This window comes from Tachyglossus aculeatus, chromosome 1 (assembly GCF_015852505.1).
Source record: "Tachyglossus aculeatus isolate mTacAcu1 chromosome 1, mTacAcu1.pri, whole genome shotgun sequence".
NCBI classification, from domain to species: domain Eukaryota; kingdom Metazoa; phylum Chordata; class Mammalia; order Monotremata; family Tachyglossidae; genus Tachyglossus; species Tachyglossus aculeatus.
In genome coordinates this window covers 61,814,676-61,830,131 of record NC_052066.1, presented here as the reverse complement: position 1 = coordinate 61,830,131, position 15,456 = coordinate 61,814,676, and the positions used below count along the sequence as shown (strand labels likewise).

At 44.6% G+C, this 15,456-nt stretch overlaps 1 protein-coding gene across 8 annotated transcripts in view; it reads right to left on the bottom strand.

Moving 5' to 3' along the window:
* Positions 1-15,456, bottom strand: part of TNIK (TRAF2 and NCK interacting kinase) — a 560,172-nt gene that overhangs the window by 197,005 nt on the left and 347,711 nt on the right. For all 8 annotated transcript variants that reach the window (XM_038749188.1, XM_038749204.1, XM_038749246.1 and 5 more), the window contains exon 7: positions 11,004-11,134. In XM_038749188.1, coding sequence (XP_038605116.1) covers positions 11,004-11,134 — 131 coding nt within the window. The remainder of the gene's footprint in view (positions 1-11,003; positions 11,135-15,456) is intronic.

The following is a 15,456-nucleotide window of genomic DNA, read 5'->3' as shown; positions in this document are numbered from 1 at the left end:
CTGTGCTACGCCAGGAGAAGCCACATGTTCCTTTCTCACCCCCATTTAACTGATCCATTCCTCCAAGGATTTTTGGCAACCTGATCTTCCCATTGGTACGAAGAGAAATCAGCCTCAATGGAAGCAATGACCTTGGATTTGTTGAGCTTCTAAAGAACCCGTTCCCTCTCCTATAACCTCGTTTATCCTCCCCAGGGCTCCTGTTATTATTATTCTTCAAGACTGTGAGCCCACTGTTGGGTAGGGACTGTCTCTATATGTTGCCAACTTGTACTTCCCAAGCGCTTAGTACAGTGCTCTGCACACAGTAAGCGCTCAATAAATACAACTGATTGATTGATTGATTAAGCACTTACTATGTGTCAAGCTCTAAACACTGGCCCCATGGCTTAATGGCTACAGCCCGGGCCTGTGAGTCAGAAGGACCTGGGTTCTAATCCCACCTCCTCCAGTTGTCTGCTATGTAACTTTGGGCAAGTCACTTCATTTCTCTGGGCCTCAGTTTTAACATCTGTAAAATGGGGATGGAGACTGTTAGCCCTAAGTGGGACAGGGACTGTGTTCAACCAGATTTGCTTGTATCCACCCCAGCACTTAGTACAGTGCCTGGCACAGGGTAAACACTTAACAGATACCATAATTATAATTATGAGAAGCAGCATGACTTAGTGGAAAGAGCATGGGCTTGGGAATCAGAGCACGAGGGTTGTAATCTCGGCTCCACCACTTGTCTGCTGTATGACCTTGGGTAAGTCATTTAACTTTTCTGTGCCTCAGTTACCTCATCTGTAAAAAAGGGGATTAAGACTGTGGGACAACGTGATTACCTTGTAGCTAACCCAGTGCTTAGAACAGTGCTTGGCACATAGTAAGCGTTTAACAAATGCCATCATTATATAAGTTAATCAGGTTGGAAGCAGTCCCTGAGCCACACTGAACTCACCGGATAAGTAAAAGCAGGAACAGGTATTTAATCCCCATTTTACTTCCCAAGCACTTAGAACAGTGCTCTGCACACAGTAAGAGCTCAATAAATACGACTGAATGAATGGATTTTACAGATGAGGAAACTGAAGCACTGATTAGGGAAGTGACTTGCCCAAGATCAGAAAGCAGACAAGTGGCAGAGCCAGGATTAAAATCCAGGTCCTCTGACTCCCAAGCCTGAGCACCGTTTAAGCTTGCTGTGTGCAGGGAATGTTTCTGTTTACTGTTGTACTCTCCCAAGCGCTTAGTGCAGTGCTCTGCACACGGTGAGTGCTCAATAAATACAATTGAATGAATAAATGAATGCCCACTAGGCCACAGTCCTAATTCAAGACTTCATGGGATCGGCAGTGTCCCTGAGAGGTAGGTTGGGAGAGTTAATATCCCGAATTTACTGACTTAACATAGACTTTACAGAGAGGGAAAATGTGGCCTACAAAGTGAGGAAACAGAAAAATGTTAAGTGAGTTGCCCAAGGTGACCTTGCATATTGCTTCCTTAGAGAAGCAATGTGGCTCAGGGGAAAGAGCCTGGGCTTGGGAGTCAGAGGTCGTGGGTTCTAATCTCGGCTCCGCCATATGTCTGCTGTGTGACCTTGGGCAAGTCACTTAGCTCCTCTGAGCCTCAGTGACCTCATCTATAAAATGGGGATTAAGACTGTGGGCCCCACATGGGACAACTTGATCACCTTGTATCCCCTCCCAGCGTTTAGAACAGTGCTTTGCACATAGTAAGCGCTTAACAAATGCCATTATTATTATTATAGCATTGGTGGGGGTGGGAAATACAAATTGCCACACAAATTGCAGGTAGGCCTCATAGGAATGGTACTGGTGTGCTTTAAGTCCTCTGCCTTTTCCTGAAGGGAACTACTGGAAATGGCAATAATGATTATAATGACATTTATTACTTGCTATATGCAAAGCACTGGAGGAGATATGAGGTTATGAGAAACAGGGTAACTGGGCCGTGACAGTTTCCATTATTACTATTATCATTATTATTATTATTGAATTTGTTAAGCACATACTATGTGTCAAGTACTGTCCTCACAACTAGGGTAGATACATGTGGATCTGTTTGGAAACAGTCCCTGTCCCACATTTTTTTTTAATGGTATTGGTTAAGTGCTTACTATGTGCCGGCACTGTTCTAAGCGCTGGGGTAGATAGAAGCTAAGCAGGTGGGACACAGTCCTGGTCTCACATGGGGCTCACAGTCTTAATCCCCATTTTCCAGATGAGGTAACTGAGACACATTCATTCATTCAATTGTATTTATTGAGTGCTTATTGTTTGCAGAACACTGTACTAAGTGCTTGGAAAGTACAATTCAGCAACAAATAGAGACTATCCCTGCCAACAACGGGCTCACAGTCTAGAAGGGGGGAGAACCCAGAGAAGGGAAGGGAATTTCCCAAAGTCCCACAGTGGACAGATGGCGGAGGCAGGATTAGAACCCAGGTCCTTCTGATTCCCAGGCCCAAGCTCTCTCCATTAGGCAACGCTGCTTCGCCATGAACCCACACAAAGCTCTCAGCTTGAGTAGGACTTAATCAACCTACTGGCCTAAAAAAAAAGTCAGTGTCTTTCTCAAGCCCAGCTATCATCCGCTGAGCAGTTTACCTAGAATTCGATAACTGCCAAGTCATTTGTAATCATTTATTATTTAATCCTCCCTGCAAGGGGTGTTTTCATTTGTGGCTTAGTGGAAAGATCCCGGGCCTGGGAGCTAGAGTTTGTGGGTTCTAATCCTGGCTCCGCCACTTGTTAGCTGTGTGACCTTGGGCAAGTCATTTAGTCCTTCTACAGCCCAGCTCACACCCTCCGCTCCTCTGCCGCTAATCTCCTCACCGTGCCTCGTTCTCGCCTGTCCCGCTGTCGACCCCCGGCCCATGTCATCCCCCTGGCCTGGAATTCCCTCCCTCTGCACATCCACCAAGCTAGCTCTCTTCCTCCCTTCAAGGCCCTACTGAGAGCTCCCTCCCCCAGGAGGCCTTCCCAGACTGAGCCCCCTCCTTCCTCTCGCCCTCCTCCCCCCATCCTCCCCGCCTTACCTCCTTCCCCTCCCCACAGCACCTGTATAGATGTATATATGTTTGTACGTATTTATTGCTCTATTTATTTTATTTGTACATATTTATTCTATTTATTTTATTTTGTTAATATGTTTTGTTTTGTTCTCTGTCTCCCCCTTCTAGACTGTGAGCCCACTGCTGGGTAGGGACCGTCTCTGTATGTTGCCAACTTGTACTTCCCAAGCGCTTAGTACAGTGCTCTGCACACAGTAAGCGCTCAATAAATACGACAATGAATGAATGAATGAATTTAGCTTCTCTGTGCCTCAGTTACCGCATCTGTAAAATGGGGATGAAGACTGTGAGCCCCACATGGGACAACTTGATTACCTTGCATCTTCCCCAGTGCTTAGAACAGTGCCTGGCACATAGCAAGTGCTTAACAAATACTATTATTATTATTATTATTATTATTATTATTTGACAGGATGCTTCACAAGGATAAATAAAGACTTACTGAGCAGAGGCAGAGTTTCATAGGTCCAGCTGATTGGGAACCCAAGAGGGCTGACTTGGGGGCTTCAGCTGCCATACAGAAGCCTGGATGGGCAGTGCTTTCAAAGTTCTGTGGACATGCTGAATTAAGGAGCAGCTACAGATACTGTGACTGTCTACCCAGACTTGATGATGATGATGGTGGCATTTCTTAAGTGCTTACTATGTGCCAAGGACTGTTCTAAGCGCTGGGGTAGATACAAGGTGATGACGTTGTCCCACGTGGGGCTCCCAGTCTTCATCCCCATTTTACAGATGAGGGAACTAAGGCCCAGAGAAGTCAAGTGGCTTGCCCAAAGTCACACAGCTGATCAGTGGCAGAGCCGGGATTAGAACCCTCGACCTTTGACTCCCAAGCCTGGGCTCCTTCCACTATGCCACACTGCTTCTCTAAGGGATTCATGGATAAGCCCTTGTAGGCAGGGACAGTGCTTACCAATTCTTCCACTGTACTCTCCAAAGCACTCAGTACAGTGGGCCGCACACAATAAGCGCTCAATAAATGCAACTGGTTGATTGATGGCTGGCCTTTCTGCCAGGAGGCAAGCCTGAGTGGTGATTCATTTCCCAGCCTAGCTTTCTCCCTAGGAGGGGTCAGCTCATCGGTGCCGGGCCTCCACCGAGAGAGGTCAGAAGATTAGGGGAGGTCAGAGGACGCAGGAAGGGCTGTTCTAATGCTAGAAGAAAAAACAGTGGAGGGTCACTCGTGAAAACAAAAGATGAATGGACACTGTCTGTTCATTGGCAGGAGCTGGGCTTCCCATGCTGCTTGGGGGATAAAAATCTATCGAGCCATGAGATGGTAAGTGCAAAGTATATGGACGGTATTAAGGACAAGGATCTAATAATAATAATAATGATGATGGTATTTGTTAAGCACTTACTATGTGCAAAGCACTGTTCTAAGCGCTGGGGAGGTTACAAGGTGATCAGGTTGTCCCATGGAGGGCTCACAGTTTTAATCCCCATTTTACCAATGAGGTAACTGAGGCACTGACAAGTTAAGTGACTTGCCCCATGTCACACAGCTGACAGGTGGCACAGCTGGGATTTGAGCCCATGACCTCTGACTCCAAAGCCCGGGCTCTTTCCACTGAGCAACGCTGCTTCTCATCTGGGGCTGTTCTCCTCAGAATAGAAAAGGTGAAGCAATCTGAGCATCCTCCTTCCAACCAGTGTGTTTTTGATCAATATGCTGGCTGGCCATGGCATTTATGAAGAAATTTGAGTGTCTTCCCTATAACCAGTGTGTTTCTGATCAAGATTCTGGCTGGCTATGGCATTTGGGAAGCAGTCTGTATGTCCTCCCTTCAAACAGCGTGGTTTTGATCAGGACACTGGGTGGGTAAGATATTTGTGAAGGAGTCTGAGTGTCCTCCCTCCTACCAGGGTGTTTCTGAACAGGGCAGTGGCTGGGTATGGCATTTGCGGCCTGGCTTAGGGCTTCTAACACAGTCACGGGGGGTTTGGGGTTCAGAGACGCAGCATGGAAAGAGCCCAGGCTTGGGAGTCGGAGGTCGTCAGTTCTAATCCCGGCTCCGCCACGTATCAGCTGCGTGACTTTGGGCAAGTCACTTCACTTCTCTGGACCTCAGTTCCCTCATCTGGAAAATGGGGATTAAGACTGGGAGCCCCAAGTGGGACAACCTGATTACCTTGAATCCACCCCAACACTTAGAAAGAACAGTGTTTGGCACATAGTAAGCACTTAACAAGTACCATTATTATTATCTACTGTTTTCAGTATTATGTACCGTGAATTGTAAAAATGCATTAAAAATTACATTTTCAATGAAAACAGTTATTATTTTGATATCAGGCAGAAACTCCTATCAGGCAGAAACTCCTCACCCTCAGCTTCAAGGCTGTCCATCCCCTCGCCCCCTCCTACCTCACCTCCCTTCTCTCCTTCTCCAGCCCACCCCGCACCCTCCGCTGCTAATCTCCTCACCGTACCTCGTTCTCGCCTGTCCCGCCATCAACCCCTGGCCCACGTCATCCCCTGGGCCTGGAATGCCCTCCCTCTGCCCATCCGCCAAGCTAGCTCTCTTCCTCCCTTCAAGGCCCTACTGAGAGTTCACCTCCTCCAGGAGGCCTTCCCAGACTGAGCCCCCTCCTTCCTCTCCCCCTCCTCCCCTTCTCCATCCCCCCACCTTACCTCCTTCCCTTCCCCGCAGCACCTGTATATATGTATATACGTTTGTACATATTTATTACTCTATTTATTTTACTTGTACATACCTATTCTATTTATTTTATTTTGTTAATATGTTTTGTTTTGTTCTCTGTCTTCCCTTTCTAGACTGTGAGCCCACTGTTGGGTAGGGACCATATCTATATGTTGCCAACTTGTACTTCCCAAGCGCTTAGTACAGTGCTCTGCATACAGTAAGCGCTCAATAAATACAATTGATTGATTGACTGATTGATTACTTAGGCGGTTGGTGTTCTCCCCAAAATTACTGGGTGGCTACTGCTGTGAACTACTGCCCTAAAAATGGTAACAAAATACTACTACACATGTGTTATTTAAAGAAGAGGTACATATTGTTAGGTTGTGTGTACTGTAGCCCTGGAAGACATTTATCTTGAACCAAGGCTACAATGTAGTATTTGGAAAAATACAACTTGAAATATCTTTATTGATATGTAAAATGAAAAAAAATGAAAGTATAGGCATTTTAAGAATGTCAACCACCATAAATATTTATTTCAAATTCAACATTAAAGGGGAAACCTTCTCTTACTGTACAACGTGCTACTATGTGCTCACAAGAAATGGGAAATTTTCCTTTGATGAGCAGTATTCCTCTAGACCGTGAGCTCCTTGTGGGCAGGGAATGTGTCTACCAACCTCTGTCTTACTGCACTCTCCCAGGCTCTTGTCACAGTGCTCTGCACACAGTAAGCACTCAAGTAACTTGATTGATTGTTGCAGAAAAAAGGATAGATATCTAGAAAAATTTGAAAAAAAAATTAGATAAATTATATTTTTGTGTTTTTTCTTTATTAAGTGGAGTGTTTGGTGCCAGTGCCTTCTATCACTACCTTGATATATCAGAGTTCACTCTCTTTTTAACAATAATGCATGGTTCACAGGCCTTCAGAGCCTCTTGCTGTAATAAATATTATCATCTCTTCACTTTTTTTTGTATTGAAACACTTGGACCAAGTCAAGGACAACTAACTCGCTCCTTAAAAATCTCCCTTTGCACTGTGTCTTCACCTCAAAGGAAGTGCATCAGCTGGAGGGCCTCAAAACTGGCCAACTGGTCAGTGGCCTTGAAATTCTGTTTGGGTCCCAAAATGCCCTCCAGCTACTGGTGTCTGCATCATCATCATCATCATCATCATCAATCGTATTTATTGAGCACTTACTGTGTGCAGAGCACTGTACTAAGCGCTTGGGAAGTACAAGTTGGCAACATACAGAGACAGTCCTTACCCAACAGCGGGCTCACAGTCTAAAAGGGGGAGACAGAGAACAGAACCAAGCATACTAACAAAACAAAATAAATAGAATAGATATGTACAAGTAAAATAGAGTAATAAATATGTACAAACATATATACATATATACAGGTGCTGTGGGGAAGGGAAGGAGGTAAGATGGGGGGGATGCAGCAGGCCAGAGTAAGTTAAAATAGGCCATCAAAGCCAACTTTAGAGTCAAAACACGAAGCCTGGTAGAAACACTTCATCTCCAAAGACAGTAGAGGGATTCCGAGCCTCACCCTTCCTCTCTCTATCTAACTCTTAACTGCCTAAATCAGTCGAGGGAGGAAAAGACAAGCTAACTGAAAAGTCAGCTGAGGACACATGCTCGGGAGACTAAGAAAAAATGGTCAAAATACTTTCAAGTTCTCCTAGTGATTGAAGGCTTTATGGACTGTGAAGAAACCTCTTCAGTTGCTCCTAGAATATTAAACGGAACAAGAGGTGTATGTGGTGCTACGCAGCAGGTTGTTTACTCAAATACTTATTTTGACCGTTATAGTTGTAAATATTTTCATTTTTGTCCCCTGCCCCATCTCCTCACCCCATTACAATGACTGTTCCCTGCGGGCAAAGAATGGGTCCCTTCTTTATTGTGGGCTTTCCAAACACCTAACACGGTGCATTCATTCATTCACTCAATCGTATTTATTGAGCGCTTACTGTGTGCAGAGCACTGGACTAAGCGCTTGGGAAGTACAAGTTGGCAACAAATAGAGACGGTCCCTAACCAAGAACGGGCTCATAGTCTAGAAGGTGCCCCACTCTAAACAGGTGTTCAATAAATGTTACTACTTCTACATAATAATAATTATGGTATTTGTTAAGCGCTTACTATGTGCCAAGCACTGCTCTAAGTGCTGAGCATGGTTCTAAGCGCTGATCTGGGCAAATCCAGGAAAGGAGTGTGGCCTAGTGGATAGAGCACAGGACTTGGCGTCAGTTCTAATCCCGGCTCCACCACTTGTCTGCTGTGTGACCCTGGGCAAGTCACTTAAGTTCTCAATGCCTCAGTTACCTCAACTGCAAATTGGGGATTTAGACTGTGAATCACATGTGGGACAGAGACTGTGTCCAATCCGATTTGCTGGTATCCACCCCGGCGCTTAGTACAGTGCCTGACACATAGCAAGCACTTAACAAATACCACAATTATTATTACTATTAAATCCAGGCACTGGTGTACAATTTAGGTTTAAACTCCCCAGGTATTCAATGATTGCAAACTCTAGTTCTTGATCACTAGAAGAAGTCCTTGCTCTACTTCACTGCTTCCAGTAGCTTTTTTATGGTATTTGTTAAGCCCTTACTATGTGCCCTGGAACTGTACTAAGTGCTGGGGTGGATATGAGTTAATTGGTCAGGTTGGACACAGTCTATGTCCCACAGGGGGATCATAGTCTTCAAGCCCATTTCAGAGATGAGGGAACTGAGACACAGAGAAGTGAAGTGACTTGACCAAGGTCAGGCAGCAGGGAGGTGGCACAGCTGGGATTAGAACCCAGGTCCTTCTGACTCCCGGGACACGTTCCATCCACTAGGCCATGCTGCTTCTAATACTCCTTGGTCTGCAGGAAGCCCTTTTGTCAAGACTTAAGCTCTAGGAGGACCCATTTGGAATCACACAACAAATACCACAAAGGTCACTGTAAGGCCATATTTTGAGAAGGGTTAAACTAAGGGGAAAGGGCTGATCATGTCAGGGCAGACAACACATCTGCTAAATAAAGAAACACAGCTGCACCCCATGGGATCTGAAAACCTAAACCAAAGTATCCACAACACAGTAGCTAGTTGTCTTATGTAACTAGTGATTCAGGAACGGCAAAAATCTCTGACTACTAAATGGAGAATTTGCTGGCTTGGAATACATACAGTATTACTTTGACCAGGATTTTCATTTTAGGTTTTCTGGCCATGTACTTATCACAAACAGTTTCGGTGAACTACATTCATTTGGGAATGTGTCTGTTTACTATTCTAATTGTACTCTCCCAAGCGCTTAGTACAGTGCTCTGCACACAGTAAGCACTCAAGAAATATGACTGACTGAATGACTGAATGAATACATTTGGTTAGGGGGTTCATTTTTAAGGGGGCCTAGTTGTTATCAAGCTGACTTCCTTTAATTTACCATAATGACTAAATCTTGGTCCAGTAATTATTTGTGTCTCCAGCCTTCCATAGAGGCTGTAATTTGTATATGGCAAGTAACTAAAGTACATCTCCGTGATGCTGAGTTCTGTCAACATTGTAAGCTTTCTGTCTCCATGATTTTTTTTTATAATGGCATTTATTAAGCGCTTACTACATGCAAACCACTGTTCTAAGCGCTGGGGAGGTTACAAGGTGGTCAGGTTGTCCCCTGGGGGGCTCACAGTCTTAATCCTCATTTTACAGATGAGGTAACTGAGGCACAGAGAAGTAAAGTGACTTGCCCAAAGTCACACAGCTGACAGTTGGCAGAGCCGGGATTTGAACCCATGAACTCTGACTCCAAAGCCCGTGCTCTTTCCACTGAGCCACGCTTCTTCTCATGATTGGATAATGGAGCTTAATGGAAAGATTTCAAATGGCTTTTAAAACATTCATTTTCATACTATGCTTTATGGAACATATTTTCTATCTGATTCAGAGGTGATTTTCCCAGATGCATAAACAGGTATGGAATGTGAACTTTCTTGTCCACGTTTAACCAATAAATTAGGCAAAGACTAAATGTTCTCGCTCCCAATCCTCTTCAAATGATATTGCTCAAAAACTAGGTTCCTAGTTCTTATTCCAGTAGATGCTGACTGACCGTTTGACCCACTGTCAAGACAATATCACAACAGATTGATGTCAAGCCATAATAGTAAGAAGTCTGGAATAAATTCAAGAATCCGCAATTTCTTCCGAGGCCATAGGTTTGCAGGATGAAAGAAGGAGATGCAAAACAACTCAGCTGTTTTACAGCCTTTGGAATATAGAGTAACATTAAAACCTCCTCTCGGTTCCCAGCATCAAATTATTAGCAGTTTTTCATTTGTTCAGATGTCATGGAGAGCACATTCAATTCTAACAGGCTTCTCTAGCTGACCTGATGAAAAACGTCCTACAGTGGGTAAAGTCACCTCCATCTCTCCTTCTCCAATGGTAAATGTTTCAGTCACATAAACTCGAGCAGTGAGACTAAGATGCCTGCTAGAGACGTCTGATTCTATTTCGACCAAGAAGATGGCTTTGTGCCACAAATTCCTATCTTCATCTGCTATTCTGAAATGAAAAGCTTGCCCCAAAGAATTCTGCCATAAATATTTACTACGACCAAAACTGGAATATGTTTTTCAATTCCTAAGATGAGATCAAAATGGGGGTGTAAGTGTATGCAAAATAATAACAATAATAATGGCATTTGCTAAGCACTTCCTATGTGCTGAGCACGTACCAGGCGCTGGGGTGGATGCAAGAAAATCAGGTTGGACACAGTCCCTGTCTCAAGTGGCGCTCACAGTCTCAATCCCCGTTTTAAAGATGAGGTTACTTAGGTCCAGGGAAGTGAAGTGACTTGTCCAAGGTCACAGGGCAGACACGTGGCGGGGTTGGGATTAGAACCCATGACCTTTTCATTCATGCAATCGCATTTATTGAGTGCTTACTATGTGCAGAGCACTGTACTAAGCCCTTGGAAAGTACAACTCGGCCACAAATAGAGACAATCCCTACCAAACAACAGGCTCACAATCTAGAAGGGGATTAGAACTCACGACCTTCTGACTCCCAGGCAAATGCTCTATCCACTCCGCCATGCTGCTTCTCTTGTCAAAAGAAGACAGGAAGATGTTTCAAGTCATTTAAAAAGTGGGAGTGAAAAGTGCCGTATATGTTCACACGACCGTTCTTTGACCTACACCGTAAAGAAGATTTTTTTTTTCCCCCTCCAACAGATCTTGCTTAGGTTCACTGGTACCTTGAAATCGTACGTGGCATCGGGATTTTCATCACAGGCAATAACTTCAGGTGCCATCCAATAAGGAGTTCCAATGAATGTATTTCTTCTGCCCACTGTTCTGTCTAATTGAGCGCTGACTCCAAAATCCACTATAGAAAAAGAAAAACATAGTTATTTCTCAAGAAATCTTATAGGCATGACCTTTCTTAATATTTGGAGTCTGGATTGAGCAATGTTTTCCAACTGCATATTTCACAAGGAAATAACCATCTTGTTAACTTCTTCGGCCACTATAACAAATCTCTTAAAACTAAATACTTAAAAATGAATCATCAACAGAGCAACTGCCTAATGTTCAAGGGTTGACCATTCTGTCACATAGAATTGGATTTCCCTTCCCAGTCCACTTACAATTAAAGAGCTCTGTGGCTAAAAACTTGGGAAACACCCCTTATGCTCTCTGTCCCTTTTCCCTGCTTTCTCCCGCCCTTCCTCTCCCCCAGCTCCCAACTCTCAACTGAGGAACAGAGCTTCTCTTTCAAAGAAAGCCAGGTGACCAATGCAAAACTCTCTTACTTGAGAGTCCGCTAAGAGGCTGAGGTTCGTGCCTGGGATCGTCTACGTCGACGGTAGAGTTCGTCCACCTCTGATCTACTTCCCCTGAATGAGACCAGTCTGTGGCCCAGTTTGTGCCGGCAACAGCGCGTGGTTGTTAAAGTGCAGTCATCATTGTCTCATAAAAGAAGTGGTCTTCGGCTCCACCCTTTCCAGCCCCTCCCCAAATCCCGGCATTCCGGCTGGGTCGGTTGGATCCTACCACCCTCCCAGGCCCTTAGAAGCAGCAGTGACCGCTAAGGCTTGGTGGTGGCCTCTTGCTGGCCACCAAGTGAAACCTCTATGTAATCGGTCAGTCACTCAGTGGCAGAGCACTGTCCTAAGCCCTTGGGAGAGTACACTACAACAGAGTTGGTAGACATGTTCCCTGTCCACCAGGAGTTTACAGTCTAGAGGGGGAGACGGACATTAAAATCAATTAAGGGTAAAGTTCAAAGTGCGTAAGTGACACAGAAGGGAGAGGGAAGGGGGAGAGAAGATGAAGGCTTAATTGGGTAGCACCTCTTGGTTGAGGATGTGATTTTAAAAAGGCTTTGGAAGTAGGAAGAGTGGTGGTCTGTGTGGATGTACTAATAATCATATTAATTATTGCGGTATCTGTTAAACGCTTCCCCACAGCACCTGTATATATGTACATATGTTTGTACATATTTAGTACTCTATTTATTTATTTATTTTACTTGTACATATCTATTTATTTTATTTTGTTAGTATGTTTGGTTTTGTTCTCTGTCTCCCCCTTTTAGACTGTGAGCCCACTGTTGGGTAGGGACTGTCTCTATATGTTGCCAACTTGTACTTCCCAAGCGCTTAGTACAGTGCTCTGCATACAGTAAGCGCTCAAAAAATACGATTGATTGATTGATTGATTGACTGATTTACCCCAATCCTAACCTGAAGAGCCAAGCAGCCTAGCCTAGTGGCAAGAGGGTATGGTCAGGAATCGGACGGCTTTGATTCTCAGCTCTGCCGCTTGCTTGCTTTGTGCCTTTGGGCAAGTTACTTAACTTCTCTGTGCCTCAATAATCTCACTGTGGGCAGGGACTGTGTCTGTGATATTGTTATACTGTACTCTCCCAAGCGCTCAGCACAGTCCTGGGCACACAGTAAGTGCTCAATAAATACAACTGACTGACCGACTCCTCTGTAAATGGGGAAATGAGGTATATTCTCTCCCCCTTAAAGTTTGAGCCCTGTGTGGGAGAGGGATATGTTTCCAATCTGATTTCTGATTTTCTGATTGTATTGCATCTATCCCAGTACTTGGCACTTAGTAATAATAATCATAGTATTTGTTAAGCGCTTACTACATGCCAGGCACTGCACTAAGCCCTGGCACAAGCAAATCAGGTTGGCCACGGTACCTGTCCCACATGGGGCTCAGTCTTCATCCCCATTTTACAGATGAGTTAACTGAGGCCCAGAGAAGTGGAGTGATCGGCCACTTCAAGGCTCCACAGCCGGTGAGTGGCAGAGATGGGATTAGTGTTTAGTAAGTACCAAAATCATTTTCCTCTGCAGAAGTGGATGACTTCTAGACTGTGAGCCCACTGTTGGGTAGGGACTGTCTCTACATGTTGCCAACTTGTACTTCCCAAGCATTTAGTACAGTGCTCCGCACACAGTAAGCGTTCAATAAATACGATTGATTGATAGATTGATTGATTGACAAGCAGAGGTCAAAGGCTCTCTGCCATTCAGGACACACTAAACCATGATTGGGGGAATACTACTGACCCAACTGCCAGTTCAGGTGGTTTGATTTCATTTCTATCACTATTGTGCTTTGTCTCCTCTCTTAGAGTATAAACTCCTCTGTCACAAAACTACCCCATGTCTAGAAAAGGTGAGCACAATAAAGCCTATAACCTAGTGTATACAGCACAGGCGTGGGAGTCAGAAAGGTCTGCATTCTAATCCTGGCTCTGCCACTTGTGTGCTGTGTGAACTTTCCAAGCGCTTAGTACGGTGCTCTGCCCACAGTAAGTGCTCAATAAATACGGCTGAATGAATGAATGAACTTGGGCAAGTCACTTCAATTCTCTGGGCCTCAGTTACCTCATCTGTAAAATGGGGGTGAAGACCGTGAGCCCCATGTGGAACAGGTACAGCGTACAACCTGGTTCACTTGTCATATACCCCAGTGCTTTAGAACACTGCTTGACACATAGTAAGCACTTAACAAATACCACCATCACTATTATTATTATTATTATTATTAATGAATCCTAGGGGCCAAATCTGTCCTGCCAATGGGTAACTCAATCAATTAATTAATGGTATTTATTGAGCCTTTACTGTATGCAAAGTGCCATACTAAGCACTTTGGAAAGTACAATGTAATAGAGTTGGTAGAGTTGGTTGTCTTCACAGAGGACCAAACCAGGATGCTATGGCCAAAGCTCTTTTATTGAGCAAATCTTCATAAAGATCAGGACACATGGAGGGAAAATAACAAACAGCACCAGGTAGTGAAATCATTAAATCATCAATCGTATTTACTGAGCGCTTACTATGTGCAGAGCACTGTACTAAGCGCTTGTAACAACACAACAAAGGACAGACTTTTCACATGCATAATGTGGTCAGATACTTGGCTATTTGAAACCGGGGACGCCTTCAAAGATGAACATGCGGTGAAGGAAGAAAAAGAGAGGGAGAAAGGGAAGAAATAAGGAGGTAAAGGATGTAGAGGGGAAGCAGACGGTGGAATCAATCAATCAATCAATCATTCAGTTGCATTTATTGAGCACTTATTGTGTGAAGGGCACTGTACTAAAAGCTTGTGAGAATACAATATAACAGGAGCTTACAGTCTAGAGGGGGAGACAGACACTAAAATAAATTATGAATGTGTACATAAGAGCTGAAGTGCTGAGGATGGGGTGGATAAATGGTATAAACGCAAGTCCAACGACGACATAGGAGAAAGAGTGGGGAAAATGAGGGCTTAGTTGTGGAAGGCCTCCTGGAGGAGATGTGATTTTAATAAGGCTCTGAAGATGGGGAAGTGATCTTTTGTGGGATGTAAAGGGAGACGGAGCCCCAGGCCAGAGGCAGGACATGGGCAAGGGGTTCTTTCATTCATTCAATCAAATTTACTGAGCGCTTACTGTGTGCAGAGCACTGCACTAAGCACTGGCAAAAAAGGGAGAAGAAGAGGTGGGGAAGGGAGAGGAAGGTAGACCTTCTTATTTTTGTTACCACACTGTCATCACCACTGTGGCTTTTCTCATCCATCATAGAGTTCTGGGGTTAGGCCACAGGCTTCTTCTCCTCAGTCAGACAAAGGAAACGTCAGGGCTCTAAAAGTGATTTTAAAACCCAAGGGACCCCAGTCTCCAAGACATTTCCAGTCCAGAGTCACGTGAACAGTAATGACTGTGATTCTATTGTTGCCCGCTCAGCCCGTGGAAAGTGGCTCAGAGACAGGGGCTCTACGGGGTTTAAACCAGCACCATGGCTAGGGAGTTAAAAGGTACATTAACTCTGGTTTCCCTTGGGACTTCCATGGGACTCCTGAGTAGAAGCAATATGGCACCCAGAACCAGTGAATTCAAAGATAACAATACATAAATTTGGTGCCGGTTTTGTATCGCATGGGAGGGCATCAGCGTGTGTGCGTGAAACGAAGAAATAGAAAATGCATCAAGATGATTTCAGCTTGTGCACGTATGGAAGAAACAGAAAATGAATCAAGATGATTGGTACATCTTTTGTCATTTGCAAGACTACAGAGAAGAGAAGCAGCGTGGCTCAGTGGAAAGAGCCTGGGCTTGGGAGTCAAAGGTCGTGGGTTCTAATCCTGGCTCTGCCACTTAGCAGGTGTGTGACTTTGGGAAAATCACTTAATTTC